The 21,497-nt window shown below is 45.3% G+C and overlaps 3 protein-coding genes across 3 annotated transcripts; 2 read left to right on the top strand and 1 right to left on the bottom strand.

Annotated features, from left to right (window-relative positions):
• Window positions 1-537: 537 nt before the first annotated feature.
• On the top strand, window positions 538-3,817 carry LYSET (lysosomal enzyme trafficking factor). Its single transcript, XM_082058842.1, has 2 exons — window positions 538-712; window positions 2,811-3,817. Exon 2 carries the CDS (start codon window positions 2,827-2,829, stop codon window positions 3,220-3,222), a length of 396 nt encoding a protein of 131 aa, XP_081914968.1. The 5' UTR covers window positions 538-712; window positions 2,811-2,826; the 3' UTR covers window positions 3,223-3,817.
• A 5,831-nt stretch (window positions 3,818-9,648) lies between these two features.
• GON7 (GON7 subunit of KEOPS complex) lies at window positions 9,649-10,487 on the bottom strand. Its single transcript, XM_082058843.1, has 2 exons — window positions 10,129-10,487; window positions 9,649-10,047 (listed from the first exon to the last, which is right to left on the bottom strand). Exons 1-2 carry the CDS (start codon window positions 10,352-10,354, stop codon window positions 9,926-9,928), a joined length of 348 nt encoding a protein of 115 aa, XP_081914969.1. The 5' UTR covers window positions 10,355-10,487; the 3' UTR covers window positions 9,649-9,925.
• UBR7 (ubiquitin protein ligase E3 component n-recognin 7) lies at window positions 10,372-21,116 on the top strand. Its single transcript, XM_082058841.1, has 11 exons — window positions 10,372-10,659; window positions 10,777-10,910; window positions 11,593-11,653; window positions 13,195-13,290; window positions 14,385-14,438; window positions 15,619-15,724; window positions 16,935-17,119; window positions 17,683-17,814; window positions 18,212-18,374; window positions 18,853-18,914; window positions 19,696-21,116. Exons 1-11 carry the CDS (start codon window positions 10,495-10,497, stop codon window positions 19,786-19,788), a joined length of 1,251 nt encoding a protein of 416 aa, XP_081914967.1. The 5' UTR covers window positions 10,372-10,494; the 3' UTR covers window positions 19,789-21,116.
• Window positions 21,117-21,497: the final 381 nt, after the last annotated feature.

The following is a 21,497-nucleotide window of genomic DNA, read 5'->3' as shown; positions in this document are numbered from 1 at the left end:
CTTATTAATGTTTATAAATATATAGAGGGTGAGTGTCAGGAGGATGGAGCCAGGCTCTTCTCGGTGACAACCAATGATAGGACAAGGGGTAATGGGTTCAAACCAGAACCCAAGACGTTCCACTTGAGAAGAAACTTCTTCTCAGTGAGGGTAACAGAGCACTGGAACAGGCTGCCCAGGGGGGTTATGGAGTCTTCTTCTCTGGACACGTTCCTGTGTAACCTCATCTGGGTGTTCCTGCTCTGGCAGGGGGATTGGACTGGATGATCTTTCAAGGTCCCTTCCAATCCCTAACATTCTGTGATTCGATGATCCTTGTGGGTCCCTTCCAACTCAGGACATTTTATGATTCTCCGGGCGAGCAGCGCAGCGGGGCCGATCCCCTGAGCCCCGGCCGCCATTTCGGGCGAGCCCAACCCCGCCGCAGAGGGGCGCGCGTCCGAGCCAAGATGGCCGCCGGCCAACCCGCCCCGCCCGGGCAAGCCCGGCCCCGCCCCGCCCCGCCTCGGATGCAGACGGGCGCGCACCGGAAGTGGTTCTCCCATGCCGGAAGTGCCGCGGTTCCGAGCGGCGGCCGGGCGGCGATGGCAGCGGCCCGGCAGTGGCGCGGCGGCCCGGCGGGCCCCTCCGCCTCCCGGCGCGGCGGCGCGGGCTGAGGGGAGCGGGCCGCCTGCCGCCGCCCTCCCGCTCCCTCCTTCTCCGCCGGAGGAAGGTAAGAGGCTGCCGGCGTCGGTGGAGGAGCCGCGGCGGGAGCAGTTCTCGCCCGGAGAGGAGCGCGGGTCCGGCGCTGGCGGGAGGGCTGGGCCCTACGGGCGGGTTGCGCGGGCTGTTGCGGGAGGAGAGCCCGGAGCACTGCGGGGAGCGGCTCTGATCCGCGTCGCGGTTGTTTCCGAGCGCTGAAAGTAAACAGTGCGATTCGGAGAGGAAAATACTGAGAAAACTCCGAGCGTTATCGCTGCCTCCTTCAGTGTCACCTGGAGCTCGGGCCCCTTCTGGCCACTTCTGCGGGATCAGAGCGGGAAAAAAACGAAGAGCTAATGTTTACCGTCTTAAAACTACTGCAGTCTTAATAGTGCTTGTGTTTTTGATGTGTGCATTCCTTTTAAAGATTTATTTTCTTAACTACTTGTTGGCCATCCCTAAAGTGCTTAAATAGCCAAAAAAAAATGAACAGTGACTTAGCTATTGGGTAACCATGGACTGTAGAATTTGAGGTTTTACCCAGTGGATCAACAGGTTCTTACACAAATTTTTAGTTTGTCCTACTAAAAGTATTAATTTGTTGTATTAAAGTGAAACACACTGTTGAGTTATACAGAAGGATGTGCTGAACAACAAAGAGCTGTCACGGGCATCAAGCAGCGGCATTCTCAGGTATCTGCTCTCACTTTGTGTTTGACTCTTGTAGCCACTGTAAGTGCAGACCTGTGAGGGCCAGAACAAATTCTGCTTGGAGTCTGTCAGGGCAACACTGAGGGTGTCCTTCAAGTGTGGAAAACACAGAATCACACGGAGTGTTAGAGATTGGAAGGGACCTCGAAAGATCATCTAGTCCAATCCCCCAAAACCAAGATTGCCAACCAGACAGATTAGTTGGGCCTTGGGAAAGAGGATTTAGAACGCGGTAATGATTTTTTTATCAGTTGTGGTGAACTCTGACATACTTCCATTAATAGTTATGCATAAATCTGGATGCATAAATCATCCTTAAACAAACATTTCTGCCTGGTGTATTTTCTTAAAACAGAACTGCATAAATTGATCTTGTTCCTCTCTGACAAATGCTAGGAAAGGTAAAACCCCAACAGTCTGAATAAGTACATTTGTTGAGAGAACTATTTAGCCATCTGCAGTGAGGCAGGAATTTTCCCTGCCCCGCACAGGGGCTGTTTTGGGGCAAGGTGGTGATGAGATCTTGGTATTAGGTGGAGGTGCTGCAGCTAGAGTGTTTGTGACTGATTTGAAGAGAGTTTCAAGTCAGATAGACCTGTCAGCCAGCTGGAGATCTTCAAGCAGCTAAAACTGAGCCCTGTAATGTCTGTGGTGCTTCTTTTGCGAAGTGCTGTGTGGGTGCTGTCTGGTTTGTTCTGCATGGAGTCAGTCGCTGGTGCAGATGTTCAGCTCCTTTCCTCCAGAAGGCAGACGGCAGGTGTTCACACAGGCAGAGCAGAAACACAGTTGGGTGCAAGTAACATGCTTATAGTATCTTCACATGTGCAAATGGACACAAATACATACCTTTAGTACATGTCTTCTCATGCTGAAATTGAAAACATCCTTTTATACGGTTCATAGATGGGTACTCAGCTAGAGCTTAGTAAAGTTGGATGTTGCTATGCTGCAAACAGTTAGTGATGAGTTTCTGTTACTGGCTGCCTACCAGTGTGTTTGTCTTGCAGATATCAAAGAACTTTACATACTTTATTTATAGACAGTCTTGTATTATCCCCGCCCTGTGGCTAGAGACACTGAGGGCAGATGTGGTCAGTAACTTGCCCAGTTCATGACTTCTGTTTTGTTCATTCGGTGTTTGACTTTACCGTGGTATAACTTGGTAGCTGGCAGGCCCTGAACTGGCCAGGACTATGGCTGGAGCATTGTGTGTAATTACCATTAGCCTCTTGCTGGCATAGTAGTGTGGTTTTCCCTGATGTAGAGAGAACTCTGGTCTTCAGAAATGGATATATGTGTGCTGATTTTACTAGTGAGTAATGAAAAGTTACAAAAAGTTAACTTAGGAAAACCAAGCTTTATCTGTGTCACCTCTTTCTCTGAGCTGTACTGAATGTAGATGTTGCCTTTTGTTCCAGGTGCAGAGCATGGAGAATGATGAACTTCCGCCAGAGGATGGGCTGGATCGGTGTGGGGTTGTACTTGTTAGCAAGTGCTGCGGTTTTTTATTACGTCTTTGAAATCAATGAGACTTACAACAAACTCGCACTGGAGCACATTCAGCAACACCCCAAGGAACCACAGGAAGGAACCACATGGACGCACTCCTTAAAAGTACGACTGCTATCCTTGCCTTTTTGGCTGTGGACTATAATATTTTTAATACCATATTTACAGATGTTCTTGTTCCTCTATTCCTGCACAAGAGCTGACCCCAAAACTGTTGGGTATTGCATCATTCCTATCTGCTTGGCTGTTATTTGCAATCGTCATCAAACATTTGTGAAGGCCTCTAATCAGATCAGTAGATTACAACTGATTGACACTTAGCTCAATTTCTAGTTTCCATGGCTGTTTTGAAGCAATTGCGTACGCCTGATTTAATCACAAGACTGAAGTTCTGCGTGAAGGCTGTGAAGAGCCTTTTCTTTCAAACTGTTAAGCAATGAAGAGAGTGACTGTTTTCTATTTAATAATTAAAAAAAAGTAACTTCAAAGGTTTTTAAATATTGCTCTATCACAATAGCCGGAGTGGGAGAGCCCTATGTGACACTTGATGGAAGTATTCCTCATTTTGCCTTAATGATGCAAAATTGCAACTTTGCATCTGAAATGTCCTGTGGGGAAATAAGTTTCTGGTCCATGACTTTACTCCTCTGTGCAAAAAAGTGATTTCCTATGTTTTCTCTTGGAGTAAAATCAATGAAAATATACTTCTTCTGTGGTAAATGTGAAAGGAAAAAAATCAGAACATGATTATAAAAGCTGCACTTAGCACAATTCTTTGCTTTTTCTTTTTTTTTAAGTAATCCATATCTACATCAGTGCTGGTTTTTAATGATTTTTTTTTTTTAGAAATAAATTTCAATATAAACACAGGAAGCAAAGAATAAAGTTTGTGCGAATGCTTACAGAGAAAAAGGCACTTTTATTTCTATGGTAGCATGTTTTTTTCCAGGGAGTACAACAGTACCACATTGCAGTAGGCAGGCAGTGAGGAGTGGCACAGGCCTGGGGGCTGGTGCTTTAAACTCTTTCCTATGATGTTGAAAGCAGCTTGTGCTGTCACTGGCCTACACTCTGCACAAAACTTCATTTCTGTTTCCTTCTCCTATCACTAGAAATCTCCTCTGATAAAATTACAAGTGATTGGAATTTACTATCAGTCTAATCTCACTCCAGACATGATGCAAAGCCATGTCCTGGGAGCACTGGTGTATTATGAAAAACTTTAAATTTTGGGAAACTTAACTGATATAGGTTGGGGAGATATTACTAACAGGTTTTAAGACAGATAACCATGTTTCTTCCAGAAATTTGAAGAGGTACGATACCTTCTTCGCATTCTTGCAATGAATGCAAATTTCTTCAGTCATACTGAAATTCCACTGAGATTTCTTACCATAGTTTCAGCCTCTGTTTTTCAGGGCCATTTTGGCACAGTGTTTAATTCGAACTACTGGATTGTCTATTTTGAAATCAAATCTGTTCTTCTTGTCCCTTTTTGTTCTCAGAACAACTAATTTTTTGAGCCAGCCGCGGTGGAAGTAACCTTCTGAATGTGAAAACAGTGCAGAATACACTCTTCAAAAGCAGTAGACCAAAACCAATTACAAACAAAACTCCTCGAGTATAATTTCAGTTGTACGTGATTGTCGGTACCTGATCATCCCAAATGCTCGTCCATTTCTGACTGCTTTAAGGGAATCCTGGAGAATAGCAGCTTTCTCTTGCTTTGGAAAGAGAACACTATTTTCAGTGTCGCTATGTTTAAGCATCATGGTTACACCACCTGAAACTTTCTGTTTGCATTTGGAGATATTTTGAGACACTGGTTTCAAATGCCAGCATTGGTGCTAGGACCTGAAAACACAATGTAGCCTTTACACGAAGGTTGTAAGTTCTAAGTGCAATATGAAAAGGAGGATGCTGCCATCCTAATATGCTGGAGTAAGAATAAACTCTGACTTGTAGTATCTTTGGGAGTCAGAGCTTTTAAGTTGTGTTGTTTCCTAACTTTAAAAATCACCATCCTATTTATCTACAAAATAAAATCTTTTCAATGTTTATAAACAGAACTCTGTTAATGCAGATACATATGACTTTTTTTTCCCCTCTCCTGTGTTTGTTGCTAAATAGCAGTGCTGGCAGTGAGCTGCTGTAGCTTTTTCTTGTGTCCTTCCCTCAGTGTCTAAGTTTGGTTGATCTTTGTTGTTGTCATTTTATGCTTTGTGCCCCAATTACTTGGCTGCAGCCTGAAGTTTTGGGGCTGGCTGGATGAAACTGAATCCCTTTGTAATTTCTCCACCCTTGTGTAGCAGGGAGATACCTCTGGCTGGCCTCCGTTTTTCACTTGATGCTGTATTTTTTTAAATGCTCCATTTTTAAATTGAGAAGTTTTGTTGTGTCTAGATGGAGTTATTTAAAGAAGACCAACATAAGAGGAAGCATGATAGGGAGAACTGCCTAAGTTTCTGTTGTGCAGGCACATGGTCTTTACTAAATTCATCCACGTGCCTGACGTGGTGAGCTGAGCTCTGGATGTGGAGCATGTGCTGGGCACAGTGGTGACTTGCGGAACTGAGGTTTGTGTTTGTACAGTTTTCCATCAGAAGACTGTTATGGATTAAAGCAAGTATGAGATTTACAACTAACTACAGAAAGACACAGTCTCATTGAAGCAAATGGCATGTCTGTAAGGGTTTGAGCTTGAGGTGGAAAGCAGCAATGGAGAGAACTAGTATAAACTATTAACATAGTGCATAGGAATCCTAGACAATAGGAGCAGAAGAGAGAAGCTGGCTCTGCTGGTGCTTCCAGCATTTTTGGCACCAGTGGAATATCCACAGGTGAAGTCTTACCCACAGAATAACTGAAGCAAAGACTATCAAAATTAATGATTAAATAGTTTTTTTTTTTACTATAGCCTTTTAAAAGAGGTGATGAAATGACTTTAATCTTGATTATCCTGAAGACTTTTAGATTGTGTCAAGGCTGATTAGTCCTCAGTCACAGAAGATAACTGCCTGGAACACAGATCGACATAATCTACGTGCTTGGGGAATAATCAAGCTCAAAAAAGTTTTACAACCTCTTTAAAGACTACGTACTTCTCAATTAGTTCTTGATCATAAATGACCGATAATGGCACAAATCTCTTTCTACAGCAAAGGTATTAATAAAATGTGAAACTAGCTTATACTAGAACTTGCTCATATAGATCTACTTGGTTCTTTTCTCTGAGTGGGCGGAAAAGATTAATTGCTACAACTTCCACGTAGTGGGGGACGGGTATTTTTACTCATACTCTTTTTAACTAAAAATGAGTTAGCTCAGACCTGATCTTGAGTATCTTTCTAAAGCAGAAGATATAAAAATAGAGGCAGTAGTGAAGTCCTCAGCAGATTGTTAACCTCTACCAATCATTCCTCCAGCAATCATTCTGAGCTTTTAATTTTCTGCCAAGAAAGTGAGTAGCTATAACGTAAGGCTGATTAATATTTCTCTCTCTGCTCCCTACCCTGTTTTTTTTTCTGTTGTGTTTGTGTCACAAGATAAAGATTTGTCAGTCTGCATGAGCATTACTTACGGGCAGTGTGAGTGTTAGTTTCATGAGCTGCTCAACCTTCGCCTGGTAGTCCCTGCCTGAACTGACTCAGCTCTCCTTCAGGCTAGCCTTACGGTACAGGTTTCTTCTGGAAAGAAGGAATGAGCTACAGCCACAAGCAGGCACTTCTGCTCAACTCTCAGTCCTCAAAGCCCATGACTAGCCCAGCAAATTTTGGCTAGTGATTGTGCCCCAAACAAGTGCTCAGTTGCTTACACTGTAACCATATATTAAGCTCCAAGATGCATTAGCATGGCCTATCTGCCAGACTGCTGCATATTTTAGAGAGACTGATAATCTGTAGGACCTCATATATAAATGAACTTTTAAGCTAGAATGAGTAAGAATTACACAGGGGCTGCAATGAGTGAATCACATTCAAACCCTTGTAATGAAAATTATGAGAATGAATTTCTCTCCTAGGAAATGTCTTGCACTGGTAGACAATGCCCTGATTATCAGGCATAATGAGATTGCATTCTTTCCATCACAGAGCCATCTGAGTGCCTAATAAATATAATACTTGTGATTTTTAACTTTTATTTTTTAAAAAACACAGAACGTTGCAACCTGTTAAATGTCTCTTAGCCTCAAAGCTGTTCAAACCAGCAAATGCAGTTTCAAAGCAGTAACAACCGAGTATGTCATGTAATCCCAGTCTATGTGAAGGAGACTGACTTCATCATTTTTGCTGTTCTGTTTCACAGCTACTCAAAGTAGCTGGTTCTCATCTAAATACAACCAAGAATTTAATTTAGTATCACTTCAGCTCTTTTAATTCAATAGAGACGTTCTCCCCCATTATCAGTGAGGAAATTCATCTAGCCATTCATTACAGGCAAAAACTTGAGTGGTTGTTCTTGACCCAACGCTCACTGGTATCTTCTGGAGCTCAGGTGCAATGTGTTCCTGTGCCCAGGTTGACAGAAAAAAGTATCCCATTACTGGGGTATTACCTGCATTTACTCCCACATTAGTAAAAGTTGGGGTTTGTTACTTTGAACCAGGTTTTCAGCCCACGATGTTCCAGTGGACTGTTTACACCAAGTTTGTGTATGTGTAAAGGCCACAAATTAATGCCTTATGTTAAATGTTTTTTAGGCATCCCACAGTTCACACCATTGCTGGAGTGTTTAAGACTGCGGTCTGGAAGGGGCCAGGAAGAGGAAAACGCTGCTCTTAGATGTAGCTCTACCGGCTTCCAAAGCTGCAGAACAGAGCTCATAAAAAATGCCATCACTTAGCACAGGTCACATGAAGGAGCCCTTCTGATATATTTATCAGGCTAGGGTTTTTTACTAAATGTTGCTGGTGCTATTTTGATAAGCCACTTCCTTCAATGCCACTTCCTTCAATAAATTATCTACCCTAGAACACTTTAAGCAGTTTATCACTTCAAGATTTTGCAGTGTGACAAGAAATCAGAACTAATCTTTGCACTTCTTTTCCCACCCTAAGCCCTCAGCAACTAAAGCTCCCTAGTCTTCAGTTGGCCTTTTTTCCTCAATTATGTCTCTGTTGTATCTGCCAACAGGTGTGTGAATTTATTAGAATAAGAGTACATAAATATGTCCAAAATGTGTTTACTGGACCTCTTTTCCATCTCCTCTCCCCATTTCAAATGAATGCAGACAACTGTTCTCACAAAAATTCACCCATCATTTATTCCAATACTTTGTCCTCCATACACAAGTCTCAAGATTTGCTCAGTTTCCATAATACATGAACAAGCTGTGACAGCAGACCACATGAAAAAGAAAAAAAAAAATGCTTTTCACACTATTAAGTCAGTCAGCCAATTTCTGCTAGAGAAAATTCTGCAGCTCCACAGTAAGCTGTGTGGAATGGCTATCAAGAATGTTTTATGCCTGCTCACAGCACACACCAAACAGTGGGAATTGAAGTAACACGTGGGAAGCATTGACAACTTTCCCCTTGCAGGAAACATCCGTTACCTTAATGATGTTCCACATGCTGTGTTATCACCAAAAGAAAGAACAAGCCGCCTTTGCAGAGGGATTGGGTGATGTTGATTTATACAGCCAAGAACTGCTACATATAATGTGCTTACAGGTGTTCCCCAAATATTTATGCTTTCTCCCCCCCAAAAATAAACTACAGCAACCAGTGTAGCACCCTATTTCCCCTAGTTTCTGCCCAAAGTTTTGTTTTCAGAAAGCATCCCTCCCTCCCCCCCAAAAAAATCACTCTGCTCTTCTTTTTGTTATTTTTAGGTAATGTTGAGAGTCTGCACAGACAGAATATTAAGCTGTGATAGTGACTTTATTTGACTTGGCTATCAATAAGCCTAAAAATCAACCTGGATAAAATTTGTGATGGAAGAAAGTATATGAAGATTGACTGCTGCATGAAAAAAAAGAGGAAAAAAATTTTGGAAAAAACAGGCTTAAGACAGACAGCAGTTTTTCAGTCGTGGAACCTTAATTATTGAAGTCACACTGACTTGTCACTTCCCCAGCTGTCACCAAAAAATGAGAAATTTTTGAAACCAAGATTTCCAACTCTTTCAATCTACTTTGTCTACGACCTTTTCCAGGCAAGTACTTGTTCGATGGGTGACTAAAATAAGCCTTTTAGATGACAGGCAAAAATAATCTTGCACTATAGGAGTGTACAGGACTCTTGTAGGGCTGTTTAAGAACAGACGTGGTTCTACAGATGTTTTTTTAACTTTGCATACTATAGTGGTCTTATATCGCTTTCTCTCCATATAAATAGAAGTTGTCTTGTAGCATTTTAAGATTACATCCTACAAAATAACTCTTTCCAGATTTTTTTTACTCTAAAAGTTTGTTTTAAGTCAAATGAAGACTCTTTCCAGTGGTGCCCAACGATAGGATGAGGGGCAGTGGGCACAGACTTAAGCACAGGAGGTTCTGTCTGAGTATGAGAAGAAACTTCTTTACTTTGAGGGTGCCAGAGCCCTGGATCAGGCTGCCCAGAGAGGTTGTGGAGTCTCCTCTGGAGACATTCAGACCTGCCTGGACACATCCCTGTGCAATCTGCTCTGGTGAACCTGCTTTAGCAGGTGGGTTGGACTAGATGATCTCCTGAGGTCCCTTCCAACCCAACCATTCTGTGATTACGTGAAATTTGGAGAAAGTCATTGAAAATATAGCGGTCAGAACACTTGTGAGAACTGTTTAATATTTATCGACTAGTTTACTAAAAACTCGTCAGTGTAACATTGGTACCTCGTAACCAACACACCGCTAACACCAAGGCGTGTCTTTTCGTTAAGGTTTCCGTATTAAAATAGTGTCGGGACCAACATTTCACTTTGAAGACATGAGCACAGGACACAGGCCCTGCCTGGGCAGGGCGGCCCGGCCCGGCCCGGGGACACTCACAGCCGGTGCAGCCGACAGGCCCGTTCCGGGCCCGGCCTCAGTCCCACCGCCGCCGTCAGGGCTGCTGAACCTTCGTCCGCTTCGGCGGCGGGTGTTCGGTGTTGGCGTTGGTGTCCATGTTGTCTTCGTCTTCATCCTCCTCATCCTCTTCCTCGTCGTCATCATCCTCGGCACAACCTGCCAGGGTTCAAGCGGGGGGCGGATGAGCGGCGCCCCAGGGCGGGCGGAGCCCCCGGCCGCGCTCCCGCCCCCACTCACCGCGGGTCCGTCCGCCGCCCGCCGCCTCTCGCTGCTCCTGCACCAGCGGCTCCAGCAGCTGCACCACCCGCTCCTGCAGCTCGGCCAGGCCCCGCCGCAGGCCGCGCAGCTGCCCGCTGAGCTCCCAGTCCTGCGTGTCGCTCTGCTCGGCCGGGCACGGCGGCGGCACCGGCACGCGGACCGAGCGCGTCTGCCCGCGGCCCCGCAGCTCCGCCACCAGCTCCATCCCGCCCCGCGCGGCCCGCCCGCCCGCGGCCCCGCCCCCCGGTCACGTGAGGCGCGCGGTTCCGCTTCCGCTGAGGCGCCCCCTGGCGCCTCGGCCGTGTGCTTCCCGCCTCGGCTCGCGCTCGGCCTCGCGTCCCGGCGATGGAGGCGGCGGCGGACGGCGCCGATCCCGGGAGCGGCTGCGGGGCCGGCGCGGAGGAGCCCGTGGTCTCCTTGGCGGAGGTGCTGGCGGAGAACGAGGAGCTGGAGAAGGAGGCGCGGGCCGTGCTGGGGGGCAGCGACCACGAGCGCTGCAGCTACTCCCAGGTGGGGGCGGGGCCGGGCGCCGCGGGGGGCGGGGCGGGGCCGGGGGGCGGGGCCGGGCGCCGGGAGGGGCGGGACCGCCCGGCGACCCCCGTAACCTGCGCCGGTGTCGCCCCGCAGGGCGCGGTGAAGCGGCAGGCGCTGTACGCCTGCAGCACCTGCACGCCGCCCGGCGGGGAGCCGGCGGGGATCTGCCTGGCCTGCAGCTACGAGTGCCACGGCACGCACCGGCTCTTCGAGCTCTACACCAAGAGGTACGGCGGCGCGGGGGGCGGGGCGCGGGCCCGGCCCGCCGGCGGGAAGCGCGCGCGCTGGTGGCGGGTGGGGGCGGCTCGAGCGCCCTCAGCCCGCGCGCCTCGCGGCTCCTCCCGCCGCCCCCGCAGCCCCGGGACGTGTCGGCCCCGCACGGGCTCTCGGCGGCTGGGCGAGCGAGGCGCCGGCACCGACCCGCACACCCGCGCGTCCGGGGCCGAGCGCTGGGGCTGCGGGGGCGGCGGTGCGAGGGGAGCCGGCCGGGGAATGTCCCAGAGCCTCCTCCGCTGGGTAACACGTTCCGGTGAGGGGGGACAACGTTCCCGTGTGGTGTCCGGTCGCTGAACGTTCCCCCGTTGGCGCGCAGCAGCAGCGCTGTGTAAGCGGGAGATCAGTCGCCTGCGCGGATCCCGCTTTGGAAGCGCGCCGGTCCGCGCTGCCCTTTCCCAGCACACTCGCTCGTGTTTGCGGGCTCGGCTGCACGGGCCGTGCGGGCTGAGGCTGCCGGCAGCACCACCTGAGAGCCAGCGCTGCGGGGCCAGTCCCACCCATGCCATTGTTTAAATAGCTGCAAGAGGATTTGTATGGCTCCTAATAAACTGCTGGGAATTGTCGTGAACACCAAAAAAAAGTGATGTGTGTTCAGTTAATAAAAAACCTGAAATGCTACGTTTCTCTTTCCAGGAACTTCCGCTGTGACTGTGGAAATAGCAAGTTCAAAAATCTGCAGTGCAAGTTGCTCCCAGTAAGTTCGGACATAGGTTTCATATACACAGGGTCACAATAACAGTCCCGGGAGGCTGGTGCCTTGCCTCAGCCGGTGCTGGCTCACATGATGCATCTGCTTTTCCCAGCAAGTTAAACAAGGTGGGAGTGTTACAGCAGGAGATAAAATCGTTAAGGGACCAAAGGGAAATGTTGCGAGGAGAGAGAAGGTTTGATCCTTGTCATCCAAGAATGCAGCAGTTCTACATCCATGGTCAGCATAATGCCAGAAACATGTGGTCCCTGCACTAATATCTCTTATTAGCTTCAAGAGAACCTTTTGGGGCGCAATTTTGCAGTTGCATTAAGGAAATTTAAGGCTGTGCTGCTGTCAAAGGGACAGTTCCCTCCCCTTATTCATAGTAGCATTAGTGCCCTAATCTTTTTTGACGGATTGCCACCAGAGCACACTAATGGGGTACTTTTTCACTATACTAACGCCTCTGTGGTTTCCTACTCAGTGAACTCGAGAGTCCAAAATTGGACTCAGCGAGTAGTTGGTAATGTTCTGGGAAGCAGCGGCAGAGGCTGCTTGGCTTTGCCTGCAGTGCCGCCCCCAGGGTAACAACAGTCCAAATGTACAAACAGCAAGTGGTTTTGTGCGTGCCTGTTTTGTTCTGGCAGAATTGGGATGGACCCAGAGCGAGCCAGCCTGGGGCTGCAGTCCAGTGATCCCTACGGAGACAATTTTAAGATGTTACTCTTTCTCATTTGAGTCGATGAAATACATCACGTGGCTGTTCCTCCTCCTCCAGTTCAGTGCAAAATCAGTTGTACAGGTTGAGTGACCTCCAGCATCCACCCGTTAATCTGTCTGACCTTAGGGATGCTGGGTGCTCATGTGGTCTGTTCTTCCTTTGTAGAAAGATAGGAAGGGTTTTGTGGTAACATCATCAGCGGTCACAGCTGCTGCTGCAGGGGCCAGTGGTGGCTTTAGGCTGCAGCTACGTGCAGTTCTCAAGCCCTGTGGCTGCAGCTGTGTTAGCTGCTGTCTTTAAACAGAGTTACCTGTAATTCAGTTTCATTCCGCGTGTTTTGTAATTTGGGTAATGTCTCTGCAGAGCGAGGCTTATATGACATGAGTTTAGTGGAAGCTCAGTGGGAACATTAAACAAGGTTGGGTTTGGATCACAGTCTGGATGCTTAAAAAAATGGAGGGGAAGGTGCACAATAAATCTACAGGCGTTGCTCTAATGGCAGGAGGCAGACGTGGCTGGTGATACATCATTTCAGATAAGAGTAGCGTAACAAACACCACAGCTGCCATTTGTTACAAAGGCAGAAAGACTGTTTTTTTCTTTCCTTTTGAACTTCAGTATTCCTCATGTGCCCAATCTGCTGCTCACTGTATAGCATAAGTGTCTGGATATCTTTCTTTTTGGATCTTCAAGCTGATGACTATAATGATTGCTTTTAGGAATTAAAGTGGAACGAGATTAGCTTTTTTTATAGATTATACACCTTTTCTGTTTTTTTGTTTTTAACTGCATTGCCTATTGAGATGTTTTCCCTTCCTCCTAGGAAAAGTGCAAGGTGAATTCAGGAAATAAGTATAATGACAATTTCTATGGATTATACTGTACTTGTAAAAGACCTTATCCTGATCCTGAAGATGAGGTAAGAAATATAAAAACCGTTAGTAATCATATATTGGTGGTATTTATGCAAAACATTGTGCAAAGGGCAGATCCCACTTTAAGAAATCATAGGGTCCATATTGCTTTTGGTTGTCATGTGCTGTACAAAATAATTACTCTTATCAGTTTTATAGGAGAATACATTTGTATCTCAAAAACAGATGAGGAGGACAAACATTCATTTGGACAAAACACTGCTGGGTTCACCTTTGCTTTCCTGTCTCTAAAGTTACAGAGTTCCCTGGGGCAATGTTCTCATTATCTTGAGAAATGTGGCAAACGCAGGATAAACACCTTGCACATGTTAGGAGAGAGCAGAATCTGCTTTCTTGTGCCTGCGACAGTGTTCTGACAAGGCCTCTGGGATGGGGAGAGTCTGCCCAGTAGCACTTGCTTTAGCTTTCCTTCACGGCAGTCAGAGCACTTTATCTGAACTGCTAAAATACACCACTTGGTTTGCACAAGCAAACTTTTGTTTGCAGTCATATAGGTTAGATGTTTTGAAGAACAAGGAAGGCACAAGCCTTTCAAATACAGCAAGGTATTTTGTAAAGGCACCTTGCTGAAGTTCATAGATAGCTAAACATTTCTAAAGAAATCATTGATAATTGTTTCATAACAAAGCAGTTTGTACTGTACTGCATTGTGGGCAGTTAAGTTGGGACTCTGGCATTGCTGTATAAACCTGATGATGTCATGAATATCAGTATCTTTCTTCTGCTGAGCTGCCTGTTAATTTCTGTTTATGGGAAGAAAGATACCAGTAGTGTATTAACTTTTATCAGCTCTTTTGCGTGAGAATGTCTTGCTCTACTGGGAAAACTGATTTTGTAATAATAAATGGGATTTCCCACAGTCTCGATAATATGCCAAATTACATATGCTGTTGGACTTCAGGGAAGCAAAGCGACTAATGAAGCCGTAACTACTTATCCATGGCAGCTCCCTGTGGGTGAGCGAGGAGGGACGCGCAGCTGGCGCGAGCAGCCTTTGCGCAGCGCCGCGCTTGGAGGCTCCTGAAAGGTTCTGGAGGTTGCTGGTAATGCTAATTGTGTTATATGACCCTTCATCTAGATTCCAGATGAGATGATCCAATGCATAGTTTGCGAAGACTGGTTCCATGGAAGGGTAAGGAAACTATAAGTAGCAGAATTACCATTTGCACAGAAGTAAGTTAGTGTTGGTTAAGTTTGTGTGGTTATTAGTTGGCAGGCTTTGCTGCATCTCTCAAAAGATTATTACATGAGCTCTAAGGCATTTCTTTTCATCCTGTGCAAAGGAATATTGAGAGTTTAATCTTGTGCTCCAGTCCAGAAAACCAAGGAAGAGTTCTACCCATTTGAAGGTTACCGCTGCAGAATAAAATAGCGGTTTTATAACTGTCTCTTTAATTGGAAATTTCTGATCACTGAGAGAAAGGCTCTTGCTGAGGCACATCATTAGCAACTACCTCAATAGTTCTTCATTCAAAAGAAAGTTTTTAAAACTGTAATTCCTTTAAGGAGCAAGGAACAAACTGTGCTGTTGGTTCCTAATTACGAACTTCGGGGAAATCTTTAAAAAGCAGCTCAGCACTTCAGCGGGTGCCCTACTTAACGGGGAGGCATTAAGGATTCAGTCTCTTGTGCCTTGAAGGGCACAAGTGAAATTTTGTGTTTGAAGTTGCAGTATCAAAGAATAAGAAAAATTAAGAGATGTTTGGCTTCAATTATGGGTTCTGTAGGTAAACTATAGGATTCTTTTGTATAAACGTATGTGTGAAGAATGTTCTGCTGCGCACTGTGAGCTTTGCAAGAATGCTTTTCAAAAGAAAGCCGCTAAGTGCTTTTAATTGCCTAAATATTTCTCACCAGTTTATAGAGCTTTGGGATCTAATTCTTCTGAAGTTCAGTATGTGATTAATATGAAGACTTGCAATCTCTGACATATAAGGAAGCCATCATAGAAATTAATTTAAGAGTTTAGATGTGCAGTGTGCAAGAGGTATCTTCACCTGTCCTGTGTTTAGGACAGCTCAGAAGAATACTGTTTAAAAATGAGGTAAAGACAGGACTGAGATTTCTGGGTAAGTAGGAGGCTTAAAGGGCTGTAGACAGAGAGAGCATTATTTCATCTTTTTGCTGGAATTTTTATCAGCTTTTTCCAGTCTTTAAGTTGTACTGATAATCACTGTAGAAAGTTAGCAGGGGTGTGTGGTTGTGCTGAAAATGTGATGGCAGTTGATGGTTTTACTTCCTCTAAACCTGGCACTGAGTCTGTTCATTTGTAGCGGATGCTTCACCACCACTTGCTTGTTTCTTTGTGACAGCATCTTGGTGCAGTTCCCCCTGAAAGCGGAGACTTCCATGAGATGGTTTGCCAGGCCTGCATGAGTCACTGCCATTTCCTGTGGGCTTATGCATCCCAATTAGCAGGTAAAGAAAATTAAGATATCTCAGCCAGTATTTTGTTTTGTGTATTCCCCATACGTGGTTGATTAATGACATAATACTGTTTGAGTGGTTGAAGAAATGATACTCATTATATTGGACAATTGCCTCCAGCAGTGGAACATGCGGGGCTGCAGTAACTGTTCTGTAAAAAAAAAAATGCAGTTCTTGTTCCTAAATCTTAATTCTGTGGTGCTCACTCATGTATTTTATCAAAGATGTGCTGGCACATAGATAGATTTAAGACTTGTCTCAAGGAACTGAATTTCTAAACTGGATCGAAGAACTGAAGAGGCTTCCTAAGGGAAGCAGTGGGGCCAGCAGCTGAGTCCAAGATGCTCTGAGCGGCAAAGGGGGTGATGGAGCGACCTGAAACGAACATATAAAACCATATAAGCCCCAGAGCTGGGGCTGTGCTCAGGAGACGTGTTCCTGTCTGCTGTGTGGTCTCTGCGGGATCAGAAGGGCAGATGACTTGATTTCCGTGGAAAAAGCTGGTTTCACGCAGTCTCCTAAATGTTGGTTATATCAACTGGTGATTCACCTCTTATGTGCCAGAAATTTTAAATGGTAGTTTTAAGGATTCGAAGCTGGCCTATCAGGACTTCTTTTCCTTCTAATATAAATACAGTACAGAATAGGGTTTTTTGTTTGTTTGTTTTTGGTTTTCCTCCTTCTAACTATCTATGTTACAGGGCACACGTTTGAACTGACATTAAAAGCAAAATGTGTTTTAAATAGGGAAGTGGTACGTGTAGTTAATCTGTCATGGAGTTTTTAGTGCGTATGTCTGGAGAAAATGAAGGACTCCGACACAAAGTCAGCAAAAAAGTACTCAGCAGCTGCTGAACCTGCCATGGCTGTCAAGAGGTGTTGAGAAGGACAGGCGCCTTAGTACAGAACTATCTGAAATGGTGATGCCCTTTTCCCTCTCCTAGGGGTTGGGTTTGAGGAAGCAGAGTATTTTAGTACAGGAGCATGAGAGGTGAAGAACACGATGGCTAAACAGGGACCAGTTTCTTTGTATACCTGGGTCACTGTGTCTTTGGACAGCTGTAGAGCATATCCAGGACCCTGCAGAGTACGAGGTGATATAGGTGCTCTTGCACACTGTGCTGTAAAGCAGAGAGCATCTGTGGTAGCCTGGATGTTGTCTGGCACAGTATTTGCACTTACACATGTATGTATCTTCCAGTTCCTGCTTTGACCAAAGTGAACTCCCTTGAAGATGAAGGGATTGTCCTGAAGGTCGAAGAAAGTGAAGACCAGAAAAAAGAAATAAAGAAAGAAAGTGGAGTGGAACACCAAGAAACAAAGGAGGAAAAGCAAACAGAACAGTTTAATGAACCATCCACCAGCTCTGGGTCTGCCTGTCCGGAGGTAAAACGGACCTTCTTTTCTGTCCCATACATCTGTGTGCTGGTGGTAGGTGAAGCAAAGCCCACCTCTTTCTGCGTAGGTTCAGCAAAGAGGTAAATGCTTTCAGGCTGTTCCCACGTTCCTCTCCAGTCACTGACACTTTGAACGTGCGGTCTCCATGGAACACGCGTGTTGAAGTGGGTGACCAGGGTGTGACGTGTGTGTGCAGATGGGTGAGGTCTGTCCCTTCGTGTCAGCCTCCTGGCCTTGGCACGGCGCTGGCTTCCGAGTCTGCTCCAACACAGGGGTATTATGCACTGTAGCTGCATTTGCATGGTAGCCCAGCTCTGATTTCTTAAACACTTACGGCTATTGCAGTAAATTTCTACAGAAATTTCCAGTGGAAACGGCTAGAACCGCATGAGAATCTTCCTGTGGATGAAACGGTAATATAGGTTGTTTGTAAAAATAAGTGTGTCTGAGACAAAAGAAAAATCTCACGTAAGGAAGATGACATGCTGGAAAGAACAGAGTGTATTTGAAGTGACGTTTTTAGAGCACTGAACATTCTCATTTTAATTCAGGTAGTTACTAAGAGTGAGGAGCCAGTCTGCAAGCTGAAAGAACTCCAAAGCAAGCCATTTTTAAAAAAAGATACTGCCACCTTTTGGCCATCGAACTGGAGAAGCAAATTATGCACCTGTGAAGACTGTTTGGTATGTTTTCATTCTTCGTTTCCATAATTGATGTGGAGGAGGCAGGGAGGAGCGAGCAGACAATCTTTGAAGGGAAGCTTGTAGATAAAAATTTGTGTAAATGTTCTTACTCTGCATATAAACATCTAAAAAACCACCTTCACCCTGCATAAAGAAACATGCTGAATCCTTTGGGATTAATACAGCACGAGGGAGCTTCTAGACATTCGTATTTTCTTTGCTGCTTAAATCCAGTGTTGCTTTGGAAGTTATTATGAGATGTCTGAAATGCTGGGTATAAAATTTACTTTATTATTTTCATTGTTATTTGTGATACTGAACACAAAAAGGATTGGACAAGAGCAGCTCCATCTGAGAAGTTTTGTAATGTAAAAGGAAATTTTACTTTGTTCTCCAGAAAATGTATTCAGAGCTTGAAGTCCAGTTCCTGACAGATGAATGTGACACTGTCTTGGCTTACGAAAATAAAGGTACCACTGACCAAGAAACAGAGAGGAGAGATCCTTTGATGGACACCCTTAACAGCATGAACAGAGTCCAGCAAGTAGAACTTATCTGTGGTAAATACAGCTTCTTTCTTAGAATCTGCCTTAACACTTTGAGTGAACAGTTCTCCTTAAGGGATGAGTATCAGGGTTTGCACCTGGGGGGACGCTGGCCCAGCGCCCAGTGACTGTCTGGGACTTCCCGCCATGACCCGCGTGTGACTTTGCAGCGGGAAGGCGGTGGCCGGGGCAGTCTCTTAATGAGCTGTTCTAATCCGCTCACCGAACTTCTGTACGTTTCTCCAAAGATCACCTGAACAGATACGCAGACTGCATGGGCTGCCCTGATAAACTGCTGGGCTTCTCGTGATTACCTGGACCTGCCTTTCTTTTGGTTGCTGTTATTTATAATCCACACCTAGATTTCTCTCAAGTAAATCTACTGAATGACAAGAGGAAGTAGAACAAGTTGTCTTATTTAGCCCGTGTTAAACAAAAGCTGGATATCTTATTGTCTTTATTTTCTTTCACTTGCCTTCGCTTCTCCATCCAGAATACAACGATTTAAAGACAGAACTGACTGATTATCTCAGGAGATTTGCAGATGAGGGAACGGTAAGGCACAACTGGCAAAATTCACAGAATGTTTTCAAGTACTGTTGAGGGCTGGGTGTTGAATACAATGATGCTATGTTAGATTTTTTTCACGTCTGTTGGAGTTGTTGGTACCACAGTAGGAATTAGAAATCTCTGATTTGATTGGAATTAAAAGTAGCATTTCCTTAATGGCATTGTTGGGGGACAGCAGGGACTTTACAGAAATCTGTAAAATACTGAGAGCAGTTCCTAAGTGAAACTTCTGTTGCTCTATTTAAAGTGTTTGGGGGAAAAAAAAGGTCTTAATCTTTATGTTTTTTCTTATATTAAATTGAAACTTTTAGAGGAATAAGGACTGACTAAATGTTGACAAACAGTCATGTCAGTTGTTTTCTGGAGAAATTTACATGCTATTATTAAGCAGCACATACATTTTGTTGGCTTATATGCTAAATTGTCACTTTTCGTTAGATTGTAATGAGTCTGAAGTGAGCTGGTGAAAATCTTGTTTTGTGTTAGTTTTTCTGATGATAAAAGTGGCCAAACCCATTAAAAATACCATCAGGAGCTTTCCTCCATGGGCTTGTGCTGCCTTTGGGGAGCTCGTTTCCCTGTTTGTGTTCTTTTATAACAGAATCTGGGCATTAATAACTTCCTTTGGGTACAATGGGAAAGCTGTTTTGCTCTGTCAGAGAGATTTCAGGGTGCTGGCTTTTGTATGCTTGTGGGATGCATGCAAGAAAAAAAGATTGTTTAATTGAATTTTGGTACAACTTGGGTTTCATATTGCTTCCTGCAGGTGGTTAAAAGAGAAGACATTCAGCACTTCTTTGAAGAATTTCAGTCACGGAAAAGACGACGGACTAACAGGATGCAGTACTACTGTAGTTAGACGGAGAGGGTCTGGGTGTGAAAGGACAACTGGGAGAACGATAGTCACTGGCAAACAGAAGAGGCATCTTCAGTATTTGGCTTCTCACCAAAATCCAGCTGTCCAAGAACCATCTTCATTTTGTCTCATACTTCCTTTTTTTGTAGCGCCTAGAACGTGTTCTTAGCAGGTGCCCTGCGTTTATAGGTTTGTCGGGAGGTTGCGTTCCCGCGCAGGCCGGCCGTGCTCCGGGGAGGGGGTCGGGTTAGAAGAGCCACGCGCCGCTGTGCGCGTTCCCTTCAGTCTTTCCACCCGTGTTACTCGCAGTGCCTGTAGCTGTAGTTGTACTAAACCAGCCTGGGGTCCGCTTGTCCCTCTTCTGTCCCCCGCAGGCAAGGCGCGCGCCCTGTGCTTTGCTCTTTTGCTTTACCCGGCTGTACGGGCTCCTCCTCGGGGCAGAGCAGCTCTAGCGAAGGCTCCTGCACAAAGCAAGTGCCAGGTCCCTGCGCAGAGGGCTCAGCACCTGGAAGCAGCTGGCACAGGTCAGCACCCTGGCACTGGGGTCACAGCAGGGGAACCGACCCTCGCTGTGCTGCTGCCAGCCCCGGGCAGGGGAACACTGAGAAAGCAGCGTCAGGCTTGATCAACAGAACATTGTGTCTCGTTTTTATAAATTCAAAAACTACATTTCTAATATTGTACAGTGATGTTTTACATGCAAAAAAAAGTCACAAACTTTATCTACTCACTAGATTTATGAACAGTATCTAGGGGGAGGGACTAACTTACAAATGAAGCGTGGAGAGGTTTTGTCACAGGACTTCTAGCGTGCTGCAGTTTTAAAAATGAGCCTGCTTCAAACACTGCAGCATCCTGGTGTTTTGCTACAGTATAAATCATGTGATCTTTTTATAATCACTGTGATAATCACAGAACAGATGTTTCACTGGCTTTGAAGAACCTACACTTGGCCACAATTAAATATTGACTTTTTGTAAGTTTCGATCCTAATATAGTTTTCTTTGCCCACAAACCCCAAAACATACTTTAAGTTCTGATTTTTAATTCCTGCTTTATGTAGGTGGAGGATTTACCATGGGGTACTATTCTGCTTTCACATTAATGACTTTTGAGAAGAAAATGGGACTTCTATCATTCTCCTTATTAATTGTTTCCGAGGGCTTTATTTACAAAAGCTAGTTGTAGTGTAGAGGCTCAGTTCATTGGTTTGTTTAATGCAAAATGACTAGTTGCTTTAAAATTTAACTCTGTGTATTGTATGTGCTTTTTTTGTAGCAACTGTAACTGCTTATCTAATATCTAAAAATTAAAGAACTGTTCAATCTGTACTGTGTTGTTTTGTTTGCATTTAAATGCTGCTGTTGTGTTTTGTTTCCACCCGCGATGCAGCCGCCCACAGCAGCGCAGGGACGAGCTCTCAGTCGTGACCAGGGGCCGGCGTCCCCTGTGCAGGGAGTTCAGGTGCAGGAAGTGTTTTCAACCGAGTGCATCATTTCCACAAGAAGGAGTTATTACAGCTACAATTCCTTTACAGCTACTTCAATGCAGTTGTGCTTCTCCTAAAGGTGAAGAGGCATCCTCTCTGCTGTAAAGTTAGCAGACTCAGAAGAGCTCTGTTGAACAATGAACAGTGCGTCTGTCACAAGAAATGTTAAATTTGTCTAGTTTAGGAAGCTGCTCCCAAAACTGATCTTCCTGGATGTGTGAAT

Source organism: Streptopelia decaocto (assembly GCF_964273445.1).
Source record: "Streptopelia decaocto genome assembly, chromosome: 7".
Classification (NCBI taxonomy): domain Eukaryota; kingdom Metazoa; phylum Chordata; class Aves; order Columbiformes; family Columbidae; genus Streptopelia; species Streptopelia decaocto.
This window is presented reverse-complemented; position numbering and strand designations above follow the sequence as displayed.